This window comes from Pristis pectinata, chromosome 8, assembly GCF_009764475.1.
Source record: "Pristis pectinata isolate sPriPec2 chromosome 8, sPriPec2.1.pri, whole genome shotgun sequence".
Taxonomy (NCBI): domain Eukaryota; kingdom Metazoa; phylum Chordata; class Chondrichthyes; order Rhinopristiformes; family Pristidae; genus Pristis; species Pristis pectinata.
The window spans coordinates 69,995,044-70,022,047 of NC_067412.1; the positions used below are offsets into that span (position 1 = coordinate 69,995,044).

General features: G+C 38.9%; 1 protein-coding gene across 1 annotated transcript in view; it reads right to left on the minus strand.

The window, feature by feature from the left end:
• Positions 1 to 2,184: 2,184 nt before the first annotated feature.
• Positions 2,185 to 27,004, minus strand: part of srpx2 (sushi-repeat containing protein X-linked 2) — a 53,620-nt gene continuing 28,800 nt past the window's right edge. Inside the window, exons 4-11 of the mRNA XM_052021417.1 lie at positions 26,015 to 26,206; positions 18,614 to 18,790; positions 17,438 to 17,564; positions 13,801 to 13,922; positions 12,261 to 12,440; positions 10,501 to 10,634; positions 4,905 to 5,026; positions 2,185 to 3,715 (exon numbers count right to left, since the gene is read on the minus strand). Coding sequence (XP_051877377.1) covers positions 3,535 to 3,715; positions 4,905 to 5,026; positions 10,501 to 10,634; positions 12,261 to 12,440; positions 13,801 to 13,922; positions 17,438 to 17,564; positions 18,614 to 18,790; positions 26,015 to 26,206 — 1,235 coding nt within the window. The 3' untranslated portion in view covers positions 2,185 to 3,534. The remainder of the gene's footprint in view (positions 3,716 to 4,904; positions 5,027 to 10,500; positions 10,635 to 12,260; positions 12,441 to 13,800; positions 13,923 to 17,437; positions 17,565 to 18,613; positions 18,791 to 26,014; positions 26,207 to 27,004) is intronic.

Genomic DNA, 27,004 nt, shown 5'->3' on the forward strand with positions numbered 1-27,004 from the left:
TTCTATCTGATTACACATTCCAACTGCAACAAGGTATGAAAATAAATTACACCAGTAGAAATAAAAGGGTGAAATCCAACAGCCATTCCAGAAACATGGTTGCAAAGTGACCAGGGTTGGGAATAAAATATTCCAGGATAATTAGGCAAAAAGGAAAAAGAGGTGGGCCAACCCATAACTTAAGAGTAGGGTAAAGGCAGTAGAGAGGATGGATCTTAGCTCAAAAAGACAAGATGTAGAATGACTGGAGTTAACAAGTAGCAAGGGGTAGAAAATATTGGTGGGATTTCATATTGGCCCCTAAACGTAATATAATAGAGGACGTAGTTTAAATTAGAAAATTGAAGATGCGTGGAACAAGGATAATCATTGGGGGCTTTAAGCCAAATATAGACCGAGCAAATCAAATTGGCAATAATAGTGTGCAGGATGAATTTATGGGCAAAGAAATGCTAAATGGAATATAATTTGGAAAAATATGAGGTCATCTACTTTGACAGAAAAAATAGAAAGGCTTATATTTCTGTAAATGCTGAGATACTGTTATTGTTCAGAGAGACCTGGGTGTACTTGTATACAAATTACTGACAGCTAACATGCGGGTTCATCAAGCAATTAAAGCAGCAAATGGTATGTTGGCTCTTATTTTAAGAGTTGACAATAAAAGTAGTCTTCCTGCAATAATGATGAGTCTGTAACTGGGATATTGTGTGCAGGAAGGATATACTTGCTATAGAGGGAATACAGTGAAACGTTCACCCAGTTGACTCCTGGTATGATGGTGATGAAGGAAGTTCCAGGAAGATATGGTCAATTTAAGTGTCATACAAATTAGAAAGGGATGATGGGAAAATAGGCCAATAGTGGAGATGGCTTCAAAGTCACTTGGAAGAAACAGGCTACTATTAAGAGCAGGGAGGTTTTAAGTTACGAGGCATAGCTGGCGGGAGCAGAGATAAACAAATGGAGGTTGGAATATAGCTTAAGTGCAGGACTACTGATCATGAGATAAGCTGAGTCACAACAGAAGGACAGGACCATAGAGTACCCATTTGCAGGCAAAATGGGGGAAATAGTTGTCTGGCAAAGGAAGGAAAGTCCCATTTGTCAGGAAGTTAGAGGCAACCCTTGTTGAGATAAAGCAAAGATCAAATACAACAAAGAAAAGTGGGCTACTGATAAAATTGTGAAATTTGCATGTAACTATTGTAACGCAAATACTATAAATTGCTGGACCAATTTTAAATTGTAAAACAAAGCAGCATTTGGATGTAAATACCTTTAGGCTAAATTAATTAAATTGTAGTACTTAAATTGTTAATATTAAAACTTCACCCTAACTTTTTAACAAGTGCCAGAAGACTGGAGAATTACCAATGTGGTTACCATTCCTGAAAAGGAAGACTGAGTGAATCTGGACAAACATTTTCAGGAGTGAAATTTAAGACATTTTAAGTGAGGAAAATGGAACACACATGGGCTTTAATAAAGATTTGGACAAGTTGCTATATGGGAAGTTTCCATAGAAGGTTAAGTTGCACAGAATATAAAGGTGAAAAAGAGGAATTAAATTTTGATTTGAAACATTTGAGAGTAGCAGTCAATTATGGTTTTCAAAGATACTGGAAGTGGTATCCATCACGGTTCAATTGGGAGACACCTGATTGCTGTTCATGTCAATGATTTGAACAAGATAATAGAGATTTGGGTAATACCATAGAAGACTAAAGGAAACTGGAAGTTGATCTAAAGGAAATTGATAAGTTGAGTCAAGAAATAGAGGATGCAGTTTAAAGACAATAAGTATCATGAGGTGCATTTTGGTTAATTGGTGATATAAAAATCCATCCCAGTGTTGTGAGGCCCATTGTGGCTTTGACAGACAAGTCAGATTTCCCTCGGTCATCCTAGATGACAAGTTATCAAATGCCCTAAGGTTAACAAGTTGGACTTTGGTACAAAATCGAGGAAATGAGGCATAGAAATTAACTAGAAGCTCATTTCAGCTACATGGGGTTTCAGGGATGTTTCAGTTTCTGTTGCATTCCTCACATCTTTGTTAGGGCAGATTGCAGTGACACTCAATCAGACTGAGAGCTGGACTAAAAACTAGAAGGGCAATTTATTTAATATAGAACAGATAAATGAATAATATTCAGTACAAATAATGCCTATACAGTAATTTACAAACTTGCTACCTTTATCATAATATAAGAAAAATAAGGACCTCCTTTTCCTTGTAATTAAATTTCCTTGTAAATTAAAATTGAAAGCAGTTTTTCACTTATTGTGGAAAACAAAAATACTATCTTATATTGTGTTCTTTGCTGGCCTGACGCACTGAAAAGGTTAAATGCTGACAGGCTGAGATAAAGTCATACCAATACTCTTCCAGTTGAAGAGATGTCCATCAAAAACTTACAATGAACCATTGAGTCTTCCCCTTGTCATAGAACCTATACCTCCAGCCATGACAACTGTAAATAGAAAAATCACAATTCCCAGGATGTCAGTAATCTAGGATAACCTGATTTGAGATGATATATTAATGGGTCAGTTCATTGTGTAGTCAACATTCAAAAACAGTGTCCCACTGCTTAACGACATTACTCCATTCAATTGTATAAGTACTTCTTTTTGAACATAAAGAATCAAAGTAATGTGCACATTAATGCCTGTTCTTGCAGCCTGTAATATATATTCCTGTACTTAATAGAGTACAATTACATTTAAACGAGATCAACTTTAAATTGAACATACATAGTATAAATTTTAATTGAACATACATAGCATAAAGCTTCTTGTGGAATTGAAATCTATCAATGGAGATAAGCTGGTTAGGTTTAACAATCCTTTCTCATCCATAAAATGTATTTGTGTTGTACGAAACTCCAACAATTCCTGCACTGAAAGCTCAGAAATGAAGCATTACTGATCCCAAAATTACTGAGGAATCAGCAAGCTAATCTTTGAAAAGAACAGAATGTTATGAATCATGATTCGAGTTACAAAGATAAAGGTAAAGACCTCAAAAACTGTGAGAAACACTTTGGTCATACCTCTTGGGAGCTGGACAATATCACTTCTGGAATGCACTTGTATGATGAATAGCCTAAATTACAATATTAAATTGATATCCTGATCTTTGTCCTTGACAGCTGCTATAATGAAGCCATCTCACAGAAATGTTAGTGTTTTCTCTAAGATTTTCCTTACAATTATTCATAGATCTCAGGAAATTAAATTAGAAAGGATCTTGGGTAAATTATGCACAGTCCATCAGATAGAGCTAGTTTGATGAACTAACTTGTCTTCTCCACTTCCCACATTTAGGAAGCATCCTTGGACACATGTTCATGCAACTAGCTTCATACAGTTAACTGCTTTTACTCAATATCAGTTTTTCTGGTTTTATTGTTGTGGAAAAATGTGTAATTTCAAAAGATCATGACAAAAATGGATACATTGGAAGTTAAGGAAAGGATAAACCTCCAGTTTGAGGCAAATTGGAAGGTAAGCTGACAAGTCTGAGCTTTAGGTGCAGAAATCTTCCTTTTGCCGTTGAGCAGCCCTTTCCTCCGCCTGCAGTAGGTACTCGTCTATGAATGAAAACATCTCACTAGGTGTAACAGGTTGAATATAACGTTCCCTGTCTGTGCCATATTTGTCAACCAGGACAACATCAAAATGCCTATTGGATAAATAATAGACTTGTCTGCAAGTGGAACAGAAAAGAAGCACGGGTTATATAAACTGCAAAACATCTTTCATAATTTGTAAATGCAAAATTCACTTATAATTCTCATGCAAAAAGCTGGTGAATAATTTGAAAATTAACACATTTCTTAAAATGCAAACAGAGAGGGGTAGATTTTCCTTATTTGTATTATTTAACTTTCCAAAACTCCAGGAAAATTCCTACCTCTTGATGGGACCTTGCACTTAAAGAACAGTTGCTATGGCAAGGGCAAGTACACCTGCATATTAAGCCCCAAACATCCTGGTTTGCTTAGAAATGGTGGTTTAAATTTGGAGTATTTATCCTGCACACAAGAGCCGGGCTGGCTATCAGTCGGGAGGAAGCGAGCCTCAGCAACAGAATTCACTTGGTGCCTCTGCAGTGAGACACACAACAAGCAGGTTTCTAGAAACATGTGATCAGACCTAGGGATTCCTTGTGTGCCACACTGACATCTTTCAAATAGACCTGCTCTAGGATAGAGATTGATATTCACTATTACTTCCACTACCTGTCCTTATACCCCACCACCATTCCCTGCGCACCCACCCATAACCAGAAGCCCTGGGAATCCCTGAAGTTAAAGCCAGGGAAATCTGTGGATGAATGTATTTAACCAGGAAAGCAGCAGTGAGCTCATTGGCTGATGAAGCTTTAACTCTATTACTGTAGGGGTCCTCTCCAATAGCACAAGTTTCTGCCATATAAACGACTGACATTAGGTTGGATGAATCATCCTACAGGAGAGGTTTTGTTTCTTACTGCCCACTAACCATCAGCAGCTTCTGCCTACAGCATCTACATATTTTGATTCTGTTTCTAGGTGCCCATCTGTATGGGCCAGTTGTGTACTTCTTCGCCAAAATCTAATGTCTGGTAACAAATCGCTTCTGGTAGTTTATTATAAATCATGGAATACAGGATGAGGAGTGACCAGGAGACAAGAAGTATTCCTTTATATTAAGGATTATGTGAATATTCAGTAGTCATTCCATTTAGAATCTGATGAGTTCTCTGTTAACTTTCATTCTTCCTTATCAGTCAAGTTCAACACATTTTAAAAAGGTATTGATTTTAACTAAGTAGAGCTTTCTTTGTACCATTCAGCAAAGCATTTAAGTTATCAGAATTAAATGCAGTTTTCATTTGGCAGTATCCATCTTACCTAAGTTCATCAGCAATTTCTAAAGAAAGCGGCTGCTCCTTTATACGTCCTACTACTTTCGGAGAATTTCCAATCAATTCTATTACTGTCACTTGCCTCAGTTCAAGTCCACAGGAAGCTTCCTGATTGAGAACAGGGACAACATGCTCAGTTAGAGAGACTAATTAATAATATTATTTAGTATAAAGATCCTCACCTTTTGTTAATTCAACATTGAATCCCCATTCTCTATGTATGCAATATTCCCTTGGTAGTCACTATGCCTGGAAGATACTCAATGCAGCAATTATTATCTTATTATAATTGTATAAAATATAAGCATTAAAATGCTTAGAGATTGTGGCTGTATCTATAAATCCATAATATGACAGTTTCTAAAATTGTATGTTCTTCCCAAGCAGATGTTTGGGATTGAGGATGACTTACTTTCATTCCATTCCTATGGGTTCTGCGGTGATTGATGAGGGAAAACTGTAACTTATAGACGTTGCCACAAGTGGAGCAGGAGGTGCTTGAGAGGGCAGGTGGACAGCAACCCAAGGCCATCACCATCAGACACTCTTCAACCCTGTTGCTCAGTGATGGCGCATAAACATGGGAGATTGTTGGGGCTGGAGAGTGAGAGACGGTGTGAAGTGGATGTAGTTGGGGGAGAGGAGGTGCACAAGGGATAACACGGAGGGCCAGAGGAGAAAGAGGGGTAGGGGTGCCCAGCATAGGGAAGGAAGGAGGGGGAAGGGTGGTGCAAGGGTAGTGGAGGGAAGTGGGTCAGAGGGAGAGTGGGAGGAAATCAAGAGGCATGGGGTTCAATGAAAGAGAAGAAATTCATGGATGAGGAGGATCAAGGTGAGAAGGGTGGGTGGTGGGGGGAGTAAGGAAGAGGAGGTGGGCAAGGACATCTGTGCATGAGACCACCTTTGTCTGAATGTGAGTGCATATATACTGCCAGGCACTTATGTGTATGTCCACCAATACATGCATTAGAATCTAGTCTAAAGTCCTCTTGGATCCCCCTTTCTACTGGACCAAGACCTTGCTTTATCGTATCCATACCATAGCTTGCGTACAACTTTCCTACAATGAAACAAACCATACAAGGGCAAATTTCACTCCTCAATGTGGAGTTTGGGACCCAGAATATCAGAAGCTTCCTGGACAGTCTCAACAGAGACAGGCCTGGTCATCACTCTGTTATGATACCACAGGAAATCAGATGCTTTGACCGCGGCGTTGCTACCCTGAATGAGATGGGCAGGAGGTGGTCAGCTCAAGGAACAAGCTGGTGGCTACATCATCTTCTGGAATGGTAACCTAGAAGAGGAACATTGTCTTTATGGGTGAGCTTTGCCATCAGGAATGAGTCAGTCTGATGTTAACAAGTCCCTGTGTGGAATAAATGAACATTATGTATCGTTCTGACTCATCCAAGCATGAAACTATCACACCACAGTCATCAGAGCATGTACCTCAACACTGAAAGCTACAAGTATAGCCAAAAGGACTTTATTCCAACCTTGAAAAAAATCCTGATCTATATCCTCAAGGAAGTCAAAATGATCCTCCCATGTGACTTTAATGCTATAGTCAAGAAAGACACAATCCTCTGGGCAAAGCACGATTAGCAAGAAGGCAGTGAGGGATGGCCATCTCCAACAGAGTCATTCTCCTGATAAAATGCATGGAGCACAGTCTTAATAACCCAACACCCTGCTTCACTAGAAAGACAAGTAAAAATCCCTATGGAAATACACCCGATCCAGATATTGGCACCCATTAAGTTATACCATCAATCAAGCAAGAGACTGCCAGGATGGCCACATCATACAAATGCAACATGTTCTTGGATTGAAAATTCCATCACTGCATGTTAAGGAGAAAGAAACAGCATCACTAGTAGCTGAACGCTAAGGTGCAACAGATAACCCATGACCTAAAGAATAGACGGTAGGTAGAAAGAGGGCAGGAGGCTCAACAAATCCTTAATGACCATAACATATGTGAATTCTTCAGCACTATCAAGGCTACCTATGACTCAAATACGTAACTATCCACCCTGCTTAGAGCAAAGAAAATAGGTGAACATATCAAAGCAGTCAACACCCACTGAAAAGAGCACTTTGAAGAAGCATTCAAATGTGACTCTGTTCATGACATGAACACCTTTGACTCCACTCTATAGCAATCTATCCACTACAATCCTGGCCAATATGAAGTCGCTAAAGCCATTTGCCAAGTAAAATTATTTACAGCGACTAGAAATACTAGAAATGGAAACTTACCATGCTACAGTCCACTCAGTCACTTCAGTCCAGTATACCTCTGCCTCTCTCTGATTCTGAGCATCTTACAATCCATCAATCACAGCTTATCCTTCAGAAGGAAATTATGCTCAATAGCCTTGTGCCATAGCAGCCCTTACTTTATTAGCTAAAATCATCTACTTGCCACAGGTTTGGGAAGGTGCAACTTCTTGTCCTTGGAACTTTGTTCCTGAATACCCAGGCAGTAGAGAAATCCTCAGAACTCCAAGGAGACAGTGATAATCTGGTGCCTTCACTAGACTCTTACCATTTCTCCCATTTATAGTTTTCTTAACCAATGACTCTGTCTCCTGTTCACCCTCCCATTACATAACACTTTCTCATGCCAAAAATAAAAAAAAATCTGAAATATAAAACAAATTGCTGGAAACACTCAGCAGGTCAGGCAGTGTCTGTAGAAAGAAACAGAGTTAACGTTTCAGCTCTGGGACATGTTGTCAGAACTGGGTGAGTAATCATTAATTGTAGTTTACAGAGAGAGTAGGGAAGGATAGTAAGGCAAAAGGAATATCTCTGACATGGTGAGACCAGATTTGCTAAGGAGATCTTGTGGGTTATGAAGATAGATTACTTATAAATAGATTACTGAGGGTAGTTAGAGTGAGATAGCACAGATTAAAGGATATGTAAAATGTGAATATGTGAAGCGCAGGTCAGAGCTGTTGCTGAGACCTGAAGCCAAAAGGAGAATGCTAGAAATGCTCAGCAGATCAAGTAGTGTCTATGGAAAGGGAACAACTGAATGAATGATGATAGTTGTGTGCATGGCTTCTTGGTTCTTGATAGACATTGGTAGACATACATGACTGGGCATAGAATTCATCTGTGAGCAATTAGTCTGTCCATGGCAACATTTTCAGTGAACTCCCAGCTGTGATCTCTACCCACTGGTACCTGTGTCACCTACTATATCTGATGTTGCTCTTCCTTCCTTGAACGGCTTCAGGCATGGACTCAGCTTCTCTGTCACCTGGGTTGTAGGGAGTGCAGCATATAACAACAGACTACGAAACCTTGTCAGTTAAGTATTGGAGAGCAACCCCCAGAGTGGATCAGACAATGGGATCAGATTGAGGCAACTCCTGGAATTCTCCACTAGAACCCTCATGGGTTTCACTGTGGTGTCACTTAGCCGTTGTGGCTGGAGCATGAGCAGCAGTCAGGAACTGAGCCCTAAGTCCACAGGACAGTGCCAGCATGAAAATGACAGGGGATGTGGCCTTCCTACTTATGGCTAGATATCTACTTTGACCACCAGAAGATTCTTCTCATGGTCAATCATGCTGTTTGTGGATTGATTGTTCCTGGAATTTGTGAAGAGCTCTGTGTTTTGAATGGGAGCCTGCGGTGCTAATCAAGTACAGTCTCTCACCGCCAGAACTTTGGGGAAGCCAGCAATGGTTGGAAAATCCACACATCTGCTCAGTTTTACCTTCTGTGTTGACAGAAAAGTGGAAAAGTGCGGAAACCTCCTAATCTGTGAGAGACAGTAGGGATCAGCTAAATCTGTCTGTAATGTTTTGGTGGCTAGAAAGCTGAAGGTGTGCATAACTTTGACTTCAGCTAGACAAAGTAATCCAGGTAAGGGTGATGGATGAAGATCTGTATGCAGAAGGTTGCAGATCTCTAATCCCCTAAGGAAGTCATAAAAGGAATACAGGCTCTCGTGGAGATAGGGCCTGCTGATGTGATCCCTTCCAGCCTTTTCCCTTGGAGTCTCCAGTCATGTGTGAGCTGCTTCTGATCCTTGGCCTGGAGCTCCAGCTCATGCATCACACCCAATAGGTCCACTACATAAGAGCAAGGTAAGGAGGTTTGAGTGCAGAAGTGGCAATTGACTTTATCCAAAGTCTATGTGGTCAGTATAAGCTGGTTGTAGAACCATGGTAAGCCTCAGCATGATCAGCAGCAGATGGCAGACATTTGAGTAAAATCTGTGAGGGCATAGAAGGCAAAACAATGAAAATGTGGTTCCGTTGTGACTGATACTAGCAATTGATCTGAAGTGGATCAACAGACCTAATTTCTCCCAGTAAGACTCTATATGTACATTGCACAAGGATTTATATTATTACATGTGCATCCCTTGCAAGTTGTTAATGCAAGCATTAAACTTGACAGGAAGTACCCAGTCTAATATCTGGACTGGCTCAATTCAGTCAGAAAACCCTGTGGGAAACAAAACAGTGCAATGCTACAGAATTTCTAGTCAGTAATGTTTAACATTACAAATAATATCTTGCTATATGTTTATTTGAAAATCTCAACTTTTATACGTTTGATATTTTCTCTCCATTTTAACAAAATATGGAAAAAAGGGAAGCACAAGGAGAAGCCAGAGACACAAGAAATTCTGCAGATGCTGGAATCTGGAGCAATACACAAAAAGTGCTCGAGGAACTCAGCAGGTCAAGCAGCATCCATTGAGGGAAATAAACAGTCGACGTTTCAGGCCAAGACCCTTCATCAGGACTGGAAAGGAAGATGGCAAAAGCCAGAGTAAGAAGGTGGGGGGTAGGGGGGACATTTACACACAGGCAGGGGATAGGGGAGTTCAGGTGATAGGTGAGTCCAGGTGAGAGGGGGAAGGTAGGTGAGTGGGGGAGGGGGAGAAGATGTAATAAGCTGGGAGGTGATAGGTAGAAGAGGCCAAGGGCTGAAGAAGAAGGAATCTGGTAGGAGAGGGCAGTGGATCATGGAATAAAGGATGGGGGAGGGGAGGAGAGGAGATGGGCAGGTCATCAAGGTGGGGGAAGGGAGCCATAGGAATAAGGGAAGACAAAGGAGTTGGGGGGGGGGGGGGTAAGAAAAAGAAGGTGTGGAGATACCAGAAGTTAGAGAAATCAATGTCAAGGCCATCAGGTTGGAGACTCCCAAGGTGGAATATGTGTCGTTCCTCCAACCTGTGCCTGGCCTCAACGTGGCAGTAGAGGAGGCCATGGATAGACAAGTCAGTATGGGAATGGGATGTGGAATTGAATTCCACAGGGCCAGAGCAAATTTTGAGGCCAGAGCAAATCTTTGCTGGAACTATTGACTTCCTTCCTCCCACAAGTTTTTTTTTAAAAGGGATTTCTTAATCATGGAAAGTTATTTGGCAAATTGCTACTTTGAGAAGACACAAACGGCATTTCACTCTTGTCAAAGGACTTTGAATTCTAAAGAGACATAAATTTATGTGAATTCAACATAAAGTTATTATTAGGAGTTCCTTCCATAAAAAAAAGACAGAAATAGTAGTGGCAATATTGATTTTCAGACATTGATTTACTGACCTGCAGTAAGTTTATCTGCATTCTGTAGTGCATATCAGATGCACTCGGAGAAGAAATGATGAGAAGACGCTGCGTTTCATAAAACTGATCCAAGAGAGCAGCCACTGAATTCACATCAACATTAATCTTAATTCCTGAAATTACATTAAAGAAGCAAAATGTTACCATCAGATCTCATACCTTGTAGGTTTTATCAGTTTGCAGGAAGCTTATTTCCTAAACTGGATGGATCAAGAGTGGGTGGGTGTGCAAGTGACAAGGCCATGTCTTTCTAATGTGAGTTACACATTAGCCATATGCTGATAACATTTATGCTGAATATCATTGGTTTTTATGAAGTTTTAGCAAAAGTGAAACAATTGCACAGATATCTTCCTAAACTATTCCATAAAACTCAGAATGTTACCCATCCTTAATGACTACTAATCTGCTTTCACATTGTTGCTATTTCATCAAAATCTTCCCTGAGTCGATCAATGGCAAAAGAGAGCAAATCTTACACATGCTCAGAATCAAAATCTCAATTTAAGTGCTACTGGGGGATGCCATGTGAGATTAGAGACAGGAGGTGACTTTAAAATGACAACAAAAATACTGTCTAATAGAACTTGACCAAGATGAAGTGTACCTATAAAACATGAGTGGAGAACATACAATATAATGAAGATGGGTAGAACTCAGCTTAAGCATGGCAAGTGGGAGTCATCAGGAGTCCGAAGCCTACCCCAGAAGCAGAGAAAAAATGTAATTGGACAATTTATTGACGATAATTGCACCTGATGGAGATTTGCTCTGTCAGTATCTTGGATCTGATCACAGGCTACCTTCTCAACTGCAGCTCGCATGTGGAACATCAGAAATATGACTGCAGAGAAAAAAGTTTTGTTTGGGAAGGTGGGTTGTAATAAAGATGCTTCCCGGGAAATTTTCAGCTATCCATTGGAAAACTAGATGATCAACTGAGAAAAGTCTAGTAGTGACCTTGGGCACTCATTTACTTCACGTTTCAATATTTAGGCAGCTTTGAAGCAAGTTATCAGCACTTCTATCTAAGTTTAAATAAAGGCTCATTAATGCCGTTAGCCTCTGTCCCCAGCACTGCCATCTGCTGGATATTTTCAGAGAAGTTTAAATGCTTTTTTGCCCAAGGCCTCCACTCCTAAACCACCTCCTCTAAAATAACCATATCTTCATTTAGCTTCCTTCTGTGGCATGCAACATCCAGTACACTACAAATTTTGTGGAATATTATCCAAAGGATTTCAAAAGTATAAGTTTTGGTTGTTACCTGTGGTCAGTTTTGTCTGAGCTATTTGGGGCTACAGAGTCCCTCTATAAGACTCTTTCTTTGTTAAGCCAACAGAAAATCTTTCCTATCTGATGACTCTTGAGAATATCAATAAAAGTATTCTTTGTAGCTGAAATGGTGGGAAGTGCTCCAACAGCTTATGAAATTAGAACTGGTTGTTCAGAATTTGTGTACGTCTTACCTTATCATGTATCTGACTAATAACAACTATAATAAACAGCAAATTGAAATTTAGTGTAAGGAGTATAAATATATGTCTAACTCAACAAATGTTTTATATAGTGTAAATGGAATATAAATTACATGGACTAAATCTGTGAGAGATATAGTTACACAACTTTATTTCTATTTACAGTGCAGGAAGCTGCAGTTCTATTATAGAATTTAATGTTTATTTTCTGTGGGTGGATACAAAGTGGCATATTCCCAATATCTAATTAAATCCACTTACGTACACAAGATGGTGGCGTTCCTGACCAACTTCGATTAAAGAGACACACTCGTTTGAAGATACCCTGACGTTCGTAGCCTCCTTCACATGTGTAAGTGCAGGTTGCCCCATAATTATTGCCACCAGATGTACAAGTGATGTAACTATTGGCAGGGGGCCTCAGAGGAGGGCACCTTCTAACTGTCATAGAAATAGATAAATACTCAAACTATAGAGAGTAAAAAAAATCAACAGATGTATAACAGACAATTAATAGAACTAAACGGAGTTATACAGAAATATAGGATTAGAACAGTCTCCATGCTTAAACAATAGCATACCTGACTCTACATCATATATAATCAGAACTCTGTTCCTACGCAGATGTCCCAGATATTTACCATATTCTGATAGTCAAATCCAAAGTGTTTGTTTATATGAGTCTGAGTTAATGTCCCTTTGTTACAGACTTTGGTCTCACTCAGGTTGCTTGGACATCAGATGAGAATGGGACTAGGCTTAACTGTGACATCCTTATTAATAAAAAATCCTTTCTATGGCAAGCTCACTTAAAGAATAACCTTTTGGTGAAATACTGGTTGACTGTATAATCATCATTCAGCATGAGTCAGTCATCAGGTAAATAAGAGGACAAAAAGCAGAGAAAATTGGTGGGAAAAAGTCATGCTTTTACATTGTTTAACCTTCCTAATTGCTCTGAAATATCTCCAAACTTTTAGGCTTCTTTAATCCTTTGGAACCCAACTTGCATCAGAGTTCCATATCTCACCAAGGCTGAAATGCACCTGTCTATGGCCCTAAACTTGCCTACTTCTTGTCAGTGAAAAATGCTTGCTCTACCCCACGAATGTAAAATGCAGTAGAGGGGCCAGAAGGTGAATCTTGCACCCACTATCTTCCATATCTTCATCTACAGAAATTCTGGAGACACTCTTGGAATTCTGTCCATTATACCAACTAATAATGCCAGTGGAGCCCAAGCCTTAACTAGAGACTTACACTGGGTATTCCATATCCCCAATTAAAATCCAGATGAACACATGGGGGTAAATACTTCATGGTACAACCAAACCAAATATCTGCAGATTGTCTTCAGGTCCTTGGAGGTTCCAGCATCTGCAAGAGGACTGGCTATGTGACCCAGACATCGTTGACCCTCTACTCCTGCCAGCTCTAATCATATGCTTGACTCCATCCCCAGCATTTGGGATAGGAGGCAGTGGCCTTTGCTTTGAGCAGCCAGTGGACATGAACCAGTGAGATAGACCAGTCAGAATTTTGGTCCTGACAATCTCTTATCTGCCTTTCCCGTAATTAATTTTCTGTCATCATGTCACTTCTGTTCCACACCTATCTGCTTTTCACTGCCTACACAAGATCTCAGCTCATTGCTACTGGTTTATGAATTTCAAACTTTCTCTAATCCTTCTTTTCCTGAATACCTCTTAAAACTGTCACTTTTTATTGATAGTTCCATCATATAATAGAGTCAAGAAAGTCTTAAAATGAAGACAGCTTGTGCATTTGGGAAGTAACCTACCATAAACTGTCACAGTGAATTTACAAGTGGCTTTGTTTCTTTCTCTGTCATAGGCCACGTAACGAATAATGTGCTCACCCTTTCCAAACTCAGACCCTGAGGGTGGTCCTTTGAGAATTATTCTGCAAAAGGACGAAAGAGAAGTTTATTATCTGTCAGTTAGTTCTCAATAATTGACACATCCTTCCTGAAGCATTTTACGAACTGCTATGTTCCATGCTTCCATTTGTTAAAAGCAGCAAACCCGAAGTTGTGATTCAAAGCATTTTTTCTTGCAAAGTTGCAAGCTTACTCCCAGAAATCCATGTATAACAGCCTCTTCCAATGGAGCAAAAGAACTTAAATGCTATAATTGCTACCTATAAGGAAAATTACTTAATATTTATTATGTTCTTTCAAATATGATCTTTCAATGTTTAGTTTTGCCACCTGATTTGTGCTAATTGATACCAAGAGGTGAGTAGGGACGAAGAGTTGTGAGGGGGGGAGGGGCAGTGGAGAATACATGGTATGGGTCTACAATTGGCCTCAGTGATCCTGGTGAAGAGAGGTGTACACTGCCTAACCTCCCAAGTAGTCTCGCGTGAAATTAAACATGGGTGTAATATGATACAGACCAGTGTGGGACCAACAATAGCGATCCAATGGTCTGGTCACCTTCTGATAATTAATTCCGATTAATTATTGTAAGATGACAAGACCAGAGGATCATTATTGTTGATCCCATCCTGGTTTGTATCATTACCCACCCGTGCTTAATTTCTATCAAAATCACTTGAGACTTTAGGTGTATATGCATCTACACATTACCATTCTTTATTCAGAAGCACTAGAAATATCTGGACAAAATTGTATAAGGTTAACAAAAACTTATGTGCACAACAATTGGATAGGGTAGAGGGAAGCGCAAAATGGAGAATAATCAAAGGGTAGGAATGGATTGAGAATCAGGAAAGAATGAAGGGGAATAGAGATATTTATCATTTCTGTTAAATATTAAAACTGGTGAGTGGATCGCAATACTTGATCTTAAAATATATTGCAAATACAGGTTAATGGGGAAGTTAATTATCACCGTGTGAACATTTGAATGCAAAATTGATTGAGTAATTTGGTGGTGCTACAATGGTGCCTTTCAATGTTTGCATTTCAGGCAACATCAGCCATTAAAATAGCTGATAGCATACTGAGAGTTATAGGGCCAGACTGTGATGCCAGCAGAAAGCTGACCATGTTTACTCCATCATACTTACCTGCTAAGGATTTAGCTTTTCCAGATTCACCATTATAGACTTGGTACTCCAATCCAAGCTGAGTGAAAATGAAAGCCATGCTGTCATATATTGCCATCACTTAGTGCCCTGAATAAGCCTCACTCCTGAAAGGGCTGAAAAAATACTTTGAAAGCTAGTTAAGCCATGCCCCCAGGCTTAGCCAGCTGTCAGAGCTATCAAGGACAATACTTCTGAGTATCTTTTATACGGAAATGATTACGTCAATTAAACAATCAAAATGTTAAAATGATTAAAAATTAAAAACAGTGCACATATTTAAATCACTTAAAATACCAAACAATTAAAAATAACACAAACTTAATTAACTTAAAATATGCAAATAACTTTTCTCTGTCTCAGCCACTCCTCTCAATTTAAATCAATGGGTGTGCTGTTCCAGCACTAAGTTTAACCTCTCATAGGTTCAGCAGGCAGATTCATCATTCCAGCAGCTGGGGAACTGGAATGAGTGCATATTCCCTGACTGGACCCCAATTGGAATCCAACATTAAAGCACAGCTGGGTAATTGCAAGGAAGTTCGATACAGAATTCCAGTATTTCCCTGCAGGTTCTGGCCTATTAAGATTGAAATACAGAATGGGTCTGCATGCCATTGCAGGTTCTGACCACAGAGTGTCGCTGCGAAACAACCTCGTGAAAAAAGGAGGTTCAGAAACTACAGCGAGATTTGTACACACTGGTGTCTGGAGTGCAGCAGTTTTCAGAGTGTAGACTTTGGTAATTAGAATCTGTGGGAGAATCTTGGTATTGGCTTTTCGTTTAATATGAATATTGATGCAAATCAGGTGTGTGGGTGGTGAGTCCTCTCTGACACTCTTGTAGTTCATGTTATTGGTAAGGGTGAGGCAGGGCAGGACAGGACAGTTCAACTGCGTGCAATGCTCATCCTGCACTACATGAGAAGACATAGATGCTTCCAGTGTTCCAGACAACCACATGTTCAGGAAATGTCTCCGGCCGCAGCACCTTGAGCTCCGTGTTTTGGCAGCTGGAGTCACTGTGGTGCATCTAAGAACTTTGTGGATAGCATGTTTAGGGAAGTGGTCACACTACAAGTTAACTGTGAGCAGGCAGGGAGAGCATGATTAATGGCCAGGCAGATTAGGAGCAGTAAATAGTGCAGGACTCCTCTAAGCCAACTGCCCTCTCTAACAGTTTATCACTTTTGGATATTGTTGGGAATGATGATTCTGCAGAGGAATGCAGTCAGAGTCAGGAACATGGCACTCAAATGGTTAACCTGAGGAGGAGCAGAGTGGGAGAGCAGTAGAGATAGGGATTCAATAGATAGGGATTCAATAGTTAGGGAAACTGCCAGGCATTTCTGTGTCCATGGACATGACTCCAGGATGGTATGTTTGGTGTGTTACCTCCCTGGTGCCAAAGGTCAACGATGTAATTGAATGGCTGCAAAGCATCCTGAAAGGGAAGGGTGAACAGCTTGAAGATGAGGTCCATATCGGTACCAAATACACAGGTCAAAAAACGATTCAGATCCTGCATGTTGAGTTGAGGCAAAAGGTTAAAAAGCAGGATCTGAAAAGTAGTAACCTCAGGATGGCTCCCAATGTCAGCGCTGATACATACACAAATAGGAGCATAGACACTGCCTTTGCCACCTCCATCCTCCCCCATTGACCACTCTTGTATCTGCCACTGTTGTTCCAGCCTCTACCTCCCCCATCCCTCCCCCCATTCAAACAAATGGTCCCTTCAGTCCGCTGCTGTCAGTTCTGTCATCGGCTCTCCCTCTATTGGCTTCTTCAGTCTACTACTGTCCTTTCTGCCACTGATCCAAAGCTGCCTTTAGCCATACCCTCTTCCTGCTAACACCATCACTGCCCCCAGCAAACCCATTCCCAGCATATTACAGAGACTGCAGGCAAATACTGTCCTGCAGTCATTCAGCAATGTACCAGGAATGAACCATTACAGGTTGGAACTAGGATGCCAAGTAGGTGGTCACCTAACCATCTTACATTAGCCCCATTTACCCATCTAAAGGGTCTCAGGACAAATAATGAAAATATCCTCTGGACCTGTTTTGCATCTTCTGTAATATGTTGGTTTCTTATTTCCTTTGATATAGATATCATTTGTACAACAGCAACCATGCCTAATCTAATTCCACTCTTTCCTGACTCCCTGTACCCTCTAACACTCCACACACTCTAATCCCAATATCCTCCTACGCCCTTCAAACATTATGAGGCTATTAGAAGTAGCCCCTCTAGCCTAATACTGGCACCAGACCACCACTGCTGCTACCATCTTGCAAGATTAACTAGTCATAACAATATAATGCCAGACATCGAAAACTGGGTCTATGTCTCATACTAACTTTGTACTGTGTTTATCAACCACATCCTTTATCCGTGGAGGGTCCCAATATACTCGAGTTGTTAGCTGCCCTGGTTCTGCCACCTTCTCGCGGGACCCTGGGCACTTTATCCTTGGGGGTTCGTAATCTGTTAAAAACAAACAACCATCATTTGTTTTTGCAAATCCAACCCAGCCTGAAGGCCGTGACCAATGACATGTTGCTTTGTAGTTGCTGGCAGCTCTGTGTGGAAGAAATCATTTCCCATGTACATGAAATACTGATGTGGTGGATCCCACATGCAACTTAAAACAGGGTCTAATTGGATATTGATTGGGAGTTTAAACCCCATCTGACTTCTTGCCTTGCCAGCCTTGGAACTAATGCCAATTATAAACAGTCCATCATTTCTTGGCTAAGGCTACCTGATTCAGGACATGCCACTAATGAAGCTTGAGATTTATTGGGTTTGTATGGCTCAGTACTGACTGAGAAGATCAAGTCAATTTTATATGGCTAAATTATAGGCTATCTGATAAGATGATCCAGGGAACTTAATAAAATGTTTCCCTTTGGAGACTTGCTGATTCTCTTTTCTCTGGCAGGTTCTATATTTGATTTGCAATTATTTGATGTTGATAAGGCAACCCTCTTCTTAACAAACACAAAGATTATGATAAAAGAGGTAATTAATATTGCTAGAATTTACTTTCATTTACAAATTGGATGATTTTTTTTATGATTTTCAGTGTTTTGATAGTTGCTAACCCACTTATTTCACATGGGATAATATTGATCTTAATATGGAAAAGGAATGTCATACAAATATGAAGTATTTGGTTGATAAATCACAAACTAATAGTTATAAATAAAACGATACCAGTGAATATTTGCAGGTGCAAAAAGGAAGTATAGCCCGACTCCAGAAGGTTCCTTGGCGACAGAAAAGTATCAACTCTTGGAAATTTCACTGAATCATTGGTTTCTTGGCAATATGTTTTTTTTTAATTGTTTCTAATTAAAATGAGTGTTAACAGTAAAAGCAGGATTTATCAAAGAGAATTGTGACTGAATCACAGATGATCCTATCGAATAGCAGACATTAAGACAACTAATTACATTTCTTGTTTTTATTTTATATGGTTTCCAAAAAAAAATCACTGAAAACAAAACTAAGTGGGTTCCAGTCCAATTTACCTACACATAAAGGTTCAGTCCCACTCCACTGGCCATTGTGCAGGCACACTCTTGTCCTGTCTCCTTCCAGCTGGTATCCTTGTTCACATATGTACTCACACCGGGAATCCATACGTATCCCCTTAGAACATACGAAAGATCCATATGGAAATACTGGAAGTGGATAACAACGCACCTCTAAAAAAGAAATGAGTCATTAAGGAATAACCTTATGTTACTAAAACTATTGTTTCAACAAAAACAGTTTACTCCAGTTACATTGAACATAAAATTCACTCAGTGTCATGTCAGCTTTATGATATTGAGGATCTTATGACCAAGCTCATTATGCTTATAGAGTCAGCACAAAAGTGAACCAGCTTATATGAATATATAATATCCCTGAACAATCAATTCTTGAATCAAGATCATATACAACAATGCAGGAAAACAACTACATCATATTACTGATGTTTTTATTTATCAGTAATGCTGCCATTAAGGCTAAATAGGATCTTATTATATAAAACTGTCATGAGGTGTAGATTAATTCATTATGTGATTGTGCACACCTTGTTACATAAATCCTGTTCCTTCACTTTAAAATTCTTCATTTACACTGATCACACCGAGCATTATGGCTAATTCTGAAATTTGGAGGGTCACCACATTTCTTCAGTTACAGAAAACCTTACTGCACATACACTACATAGTGTTTAGAGTCAAATAAGTTTACCAAGTCTTCCCATCTGATGTCCAGAAAATATTGCAAGAGAAAAGGTCTCTTTTTATTCATTTTTCAGGATGGGCATCATTGGCAAGGATAACATTTATAGTTCTCATTATTGCCCTTGAAAAGAACTGCTGCAATCTTTCTAGGGAAGGTATTCGAACAATGTTGAATAGGAAGCACCAGTATTTCAACCCCATTCAATGAAAGGACAACAATATGTTGTCATATAAGGATGACGGTGTTCCCATCACCTGTTGCTCTTATCTTTCTTGCTGTATCTTCTATGGTTCCACTGGAATAAGTCGTTATATATTATATATAAATTGGATACATGAAAGGAACAAAGCATAGAGCAGAATCATAGTTTAATTCTGTTATTTGTTTCCCTGTTGCCACCTGTAGATTCACCACCTTTGAGGAAACTGTTCCACCAGAATGGAATTGAGATTGAGTATAACACAATTTATTTCACTGTTCCTTGTCAAACATTAAACACATTGAACTCCAAACATACTGAACTTAAGAAAAGAAATAAATCACACAGGAAGTAGAGTATGCCTTTTATTGGAGTGATACATGTCTGCTTTTTCCTGGTGGTTCAGAAGGAAATCTCGAGTGAGGTGCTCCATATGGGTCACCAGTTTCCTAATGTTCACCCCTGCACATGGGTGAACGGAATATTCTGGAGGTTAGATGCCAATGCATCCAATCTCCTGTTCTGCTACTAAACTTCACAGGAATGCGTCTGGATCCTACTGATTTGCAGGACCAGATATGCTTCAAGTTTGGATGGAAAATTAAAGTGTATTGTTTAATTTTAAATAATAATGCTTGTAACTAACTTACATCCATTAAATGTGTTTTAATTCAATACTTCTTAGTTTTTGAAAAATTAAAGATTATCAGCAACATTTAGAAAGAGTAGAAAATGTTACTGAAAGCATAAATTATACAAAGACCAAGGTAGTCTGAGGGTGGGTCCTCAGATTCCACTGCCTGAGGCCCAGCTGACATTCTACTTTACAGGTTAAATGTGGCAGCAAGGTCTCAAGCTTGATTAGACCTTCAGGGCCTAATTGGTTTGTACAGCTGCAGACATTCTGTGGGGGACGTAGTTGGAATCAAGCAAGATCCAGCCCAATATTCCACTTCATTTATTTTAACATTGGCACATTTATCATTTCCCTTGTCTCACTTTGTCATTCTTATTTTAATAGAAAATGAAGAATGATAGGGTAGGTGTCTCTGATAATAAAGGCTGACTTTAGTGCAGTAGAGAGAAAAGATCTTGACTCAGGAGATCAGAAAATAGAATGTTTGACTGAATAGAAGGAAGTAGATGAAACACTAAAAGGAGTTGTCGTAGGCCCCATAATAACATCATACTGTTGAATGGACGATCAATTGAGAAATAATAGGGGCAATAATCATGAGGCTCTTTCATCCTCATACAAACTGAGCAAATTGGGAAATATAGCTGTGAGGACAATTTAATTGAACACATTCAAGTCAGTTTCCTAAAACAAGATGTGAATATCCACCCAGGGAACATGTTATTTTGATCAGGTTATGTGTAATAGAGAACAATTCATAATTTATAACCTCATGAGGATGGATCTTCAGGGGGAAAGTGATCATAATATGATAGAAGTTCACGTTCATTTCAAGAGTGATAAATTTGTTGGAAACTAGAATCTTACAGGTATGAGAAGCAAATTTACTAAAGTTTATTAAAAGCTATGACAGCATGTAAGAAATGGAAAACTATTTCATATTTTTGGATGAATGGGCATTCCACTGAGGAAGTAAATAATCTATGGGAAAATTGATCCATCTGTGGCTAACCAAATAAGTTAAGAATATTGATAGAGTGGGCATATAAAATTGCAAAGTATAGTGATGGGCCTGAGGATTCAGAGAATTTTAGAAATCAGCAAAGACTGACTAAGAAATTGATAAAGAGTGAGAAAACAGAATATGAAAGTAATTTTGCAAGGCTGTATGAATTTCCACTGGTATAAAGAGGAAGAGAGTGGAAAAATTAAATCTTAGCCCTTTCAGAAGCTGAGAAAGGGAATTAATAAGGAGAAAAATAGAAATGGTAGAGTCGTTAAATAAGTATTTTGTATCTGTCATTACAGTAAAACACACTAAAAGCATAGCAAAGATAGAAGGTAACCAAGGGGAAAAGGAATGAAGTATTATGAATGGGAAAATGACTTTAACAAATTTAGTACCATTCCTTTTGCAGATGGATAATGGAAACCAGTGGATGTAATCTATGTGTATTTCTAAAAGGCATTTACCAAGGTGCCATAAGGTTTCTGCATGACATAAGGGTTCACAGGTTTGAGGATAATAGATAATTATGGATCAAGGATTGGTTTACAGATAGAATGTAATATATCCAAAGACAACTAGGAAAGTAATTTGTGATGAAAGTGCTGAATCAAAAGCAGACTCTCAGGGTGGGTAACACAACATATTCTTTTCTACCTCACTAATGACATATTAGTATCCATAAATGAGAAGATTGTACAACTCATAAGTAGTGATTACATATCACTAAGTTTGAATTTTGAAAGTCTGTTGATTGAAGGAAGAAAGGAAAACTGAAAGAAATAAGGAGTCCTACAGTTTGCTATATAAATCAACAGGAAAATATAACATACCAGAGATCATTTTGCTATTTGAATCATATTTCTTTTTACTGCTCTCATTTTCTTTCTGAGCCCCATCTGTTTTATTTAAATAACTATCCCCTTTTTATTAGTCATCTATTTCCACCAGTGGGCAAAAATCAGACTGATGATTCATGAGACTTGCCAGACACAATCCCAAGGGTTTAAAGCCAAAGGAAGCACCAGTGACTAAATGACAGAGGTTACGTTTGGCAAGAGGCACAACCAGCACAAGTTCTATTGGAGAGGCCTCACAGTCATACTGCCTTAAAACCCAAGACATTAAATTTCATTTCAAGTCTGGTTGAGACTGGGAATAAATATGGAAAAGATTTCTTCTAAGCTTCCTGTCCTTTCTGCTCCCATACTCAGCAGCTCATGCATAATTATGTACTGAGCAAAGTGCCTCAGGGCAACAACTTCAAGTGAGGCTTGATCTACTAATCAGTAATGCATTTCAATTTGATGTAATGCTTGGTGAAGAACAAGTACATATATTTTATATAAGTCTGTGTTATCTGATCTTTTCTGAAGGATACACATTCATTGGTGAAAAATTCTAAAGCTGATAAAACAAATTTCTCCATTTTTTCCATTCTCTTCAGTACATACTGACTTTCTTTTGTCAGAAGTGGAGTTGATTTGATTCAAGAGGCTTTTTAAATTGGAACTTTTAATGTGTGAACCAGGAAAGTAGGTTTGGCTGAGTCTTCATGCATCGAAGACGTGACACTGGAAGTTCAGTGGGAATCAGTTGAGAGCCAATGGGAATAATAAACTTGACTGATTCCTTCTCTCTCTGGCTCCTGTTTGGCGGGACAATTGCATTCCCCGAGTAGATTGTGTTTCTGTTGCTGTTTTTAAATAAATTCTTTCAGGCAGAGTAAATATCTGATCTAATATGATTGTGGTAAAACAATCAGGTGAATAAACTAACAAGGGAGCTAAGTTAATATCAATGAATTTATCCTAAATAAATTATCTTATAATTTATCTTAGTAACGCTACTTGATGAATGTTAATTGAGCACATCATACAAGTACTCCGATACTCCTAATTATATTGAAGGAACACAACATCATACTTCAGTTTGAAATTTTGCTAAGACCAATTTTTTCAGGCCTTTTCACATTTGCTAAACTTTTCAACTTTGTTGGTATTCTGAACCATAGGGTTTAGTATCCCAGCAATGAAATTTAGAAAACCATCATCATTACAATGTTTGAAACTAATAAAGTTGATGTAAAACATTTTGTCACTTGGACCTTCTGACATTCTCTCCAAATGTACAGTGCTGATTCAAATCTCAATATTACAACATAACACCAAGTTTCAGTTTATTAACACCAAGTTTCATTAACACCAAGTTAATGTTTCAGTGAAACATTAGCTTGCCTTTTAGATAGTGTCAGATCTACATTAGCAATTATATTTTGCAGATTTCCAGTACATGAATTTTTTTTTATTTCAAGGGTGCATTGCAATTGCTAATACAATCCATTCATAGATGCCATAGATTGTGATATTTATGCATGTACATTAAGATTACATTTAAAATATCAGAAATCAAACCATAAGAATTTTTCCCTCGTGTACCATTCCATGCATAAATTAACATTCTAATTTTTTTCCATAAGGCATAAAATTGGTCCTGGAACATATTCATAGTACCTGACTGCATTGAATGGATGCTATTGTTCTGCTGCATTGTGTGTGTGCTTACAGAGTATCAAATTCCAATTTCATTTTGAGAATCATCCAAAAGTTTTGCTTAAAAAAACAGTTTGTCTCATTTTAAAGGCAACAAGCAAACCAAAATAATGGGCCAAATCACTCTTGATCTGGATTGCTGCCTACACTACTCCCACTGCTGCACGTTTTGCAGCTTGGCAGATCTGATCACACAGGAGGCCCATCGGTGCAGCTGCCTCACAAAGCAGAGCAGTCTGTGAATGGTGACCTGGCCTCAGGCGGCAGATTCTGAGGTCTTAATTATGAACCATCCTGATGGCCTGACAATTTGCAGATATTAAAGGCTTTTAAAGTCTTTTCAACTGTTCTTGTTGATCAGAGACATTTAAAAAGGTTCAAAAAGATTTACTTGTAAATACTGTTTTTAAGCTTCCTCAAAATACCTTTGCATGCTATAAATTGATTAAAAAGGCACAAAGAAGTGAAATAAAGAGAAAAAGAAAACAAACCACTCACCTGCACTTACCTTTTCAATCAAGGATGACTGCCCAGTTCAAATGAAAGCAGCCATGCAGTATATGGGAGTCCTCCCATTGAGGGACTGTTACAAAGGTGAGGTGCAAGCACTGCTTCGGGTCAAGCTGACCACCACACCAGTTAGTTAATGGTTCTATATGGAACTGATGGCTAAAAATTAGCACATTTCAAGCCCCCTATTGTTCATAATATTGTTCCCAATTAATGTGCAGTCGATGGCGTGAAGTGGTTTGCCATGGCTTTCATAATTAAATGGAAATATATAAAATCTGTGGAAGTGAGGCCTATATGAACACTTGCAATATTTTGGCAAAACTGTTCTGTTGTATCCAATGACTGACTTTCTCTTTCCATTCTAGCAAATAAAACCACAAATGTTTTACAGAGGAGGCTATTCATTCGCTTACATCTTTTTAGGTTGCACTTTTTTTGTTAATGCAACCTAAAACTATTCCTACTATGTTACATTCTCCCCAAAATTCTCTATCTTCCTATGCTGTAAGTATTGATCCAATGTTCCACGTCTCATCTGTTATTGCTGCTTTATCTTTAATCCACAATGTACAGAATCTGCCTCTGCTCTCCTCTTATTCTTCTCTGTGCCACATGGAAATAGTAACCTTGTCCCTGGTGTCTTCTTTTATTGCTATAGGATACCATCTCTCCCATTGTACATGTGAATTTTGATAATGCCTTCTACATACAATAATGATTTCCATTTTACAAACAGTGGCAAAGCATTAGTACTGCCTCTAACTATGAGAAAAGTTGCCCAGAAAGATTTTGCAATCTGTGATATCACCTCCCCCTTATCCAGCATCAGCTGCCATCTGTCCAACAACATCCCAGGTATCCAACAACAGTAATTTCATCAAGAAGCCAACTGAGTTGAAGAATTTCACAGGAAGGAAAAAGTACTATTTTTAACTTTCTTCAAGGCTGACAATGAATGCCACAGATTGCAAAATGCTGGTGATTTACAGAATGCACATTGGTAATTCATCTTATAATGGGAGCAACAGATAATATAATTATAAAGGAAGACTAGATTCTGGATCTTCAGAACATGAAATAAAGATGGTGATGAGCACATAAAGGTAGAAGCTTAAGTGATTTTTTCCAAAAGTATTATCAGAGGAAATCATGATCTACATAAAATAAAATCTTTATTATCTACCATCTATGGGATAGGGTGGGGCTGGGGAAGGGCAGGTTGCCAGTTATGCAAGAGTCAAGTATGTTTCCACATAAAACTAAAGGTTGTAGAATTAGAGAAATGTGTAGTATTCACTATGTTGCTCAGGGTGCTGCCTCACTGCTGCTCCAATATTGGTCAGGAGACTCCTTGGTGGGGTGGTTCTTGATTTTAACCAGGTGTTCCTTCTGAAATGCCAGTTACTGGAGAATATCAGTTACAGAAGAACCAGATAACCGAACTTTTACTTCACACAACCCCATTTCTGCTGATTTGCTATCCACAGTTCCACATTCTCACAAGATCAGTTCAGGCCTACTTTGAGTTTTATTCAACAAATGTATCTATATACATGTACGCTTTGAAGAACCAATCATTCATTGCCAGTGATTGGTTTCCAGGTCACTTAAGTATCAAGTGGGTTCATGCTGCTCGCTGTTTGATAGAAAGCTTAAAACAATTATCTCAACATGGACTGAAGATTAAACCTTCAACCTCTGTTTTGAATAGCCCTGTTTCTTCCTGTCTTTATCATCTGAGCCAAATAATGTAAAGTTTATAAAAATACATTTCCACAAACTTACCTCTGCATCTGCTGATTCCTGACCAGCGCCTGGTCATTCGACATTCAACCTGTCTTCGTCCTAAGAGCCTGAATCCTCTATCACAAGATATATGGCATCGAGTTCCAAGTGTACTCCTATAGTTTGGACCTCTTGGTGAATAACATTCTGCAACCCCATTTTCTATGCTCAATGGATAACACCATCTTGGTTCTGTAAAAAAAAGCAAGTTTAGTTTCAAGAATGTTAGATGTTTAGATTTTCTTAACTTTTCTGTCCAAAAGGCAGCAATTAGGGAATAGTTCCTAGTGTAAGTGCCCTTCATATGTGAGCATATTACATGCCTAAGCTAAGACAGCAGTATTTGATGGAGGAATTGAATCTAATATTTATCCTGATCTCACCCGACCTCAGGGGATATTAAATGGCAATCACAATGGGTTTGCCAGCTGAGCATATTATTCCTCCCCCAGAGAAATTAAGGGAAATAATAACGTCTCTCACTCTCTGCTGTGATCAACTCTACAAAAACTCAGCACAGCACATGGTGTATGATTCACCAATGAAGACACCAAATAGGGCGATAACGTTTTATGCTTTACAATAAGACAAAAGGATAAAGAAAAAATATGTAAGACCATAAGACATAGGAACAGAATTAGGCCATTCGGCCCATTGAGCCTGCTCCGCCATTCAATTATGTCTGATTTATTTTTCCCTCTCAACTCCATTCTCCTGCCTTCTCCCATAACCTTTGACACCCTTCTAATCAAGAAACTATCAACCTCCGCTTTAAATATACCCAATGACTTGGCCATCTGTGGCAACGAACTCCACAGGTTCACTACCCTCTGGCTAAAGAAATTCCTCCTCATTTGTGTTTTAAAGGGGCGTCCTTCTATTCTGAGGCTGTGCCCTCTGGTCCTAGACTCTACCACCACCGGAAACATCCTCTCCACATCCACTCTATCCAGATTTTCAGGCCTTTCAATATACAGTAGGTTTCAATGA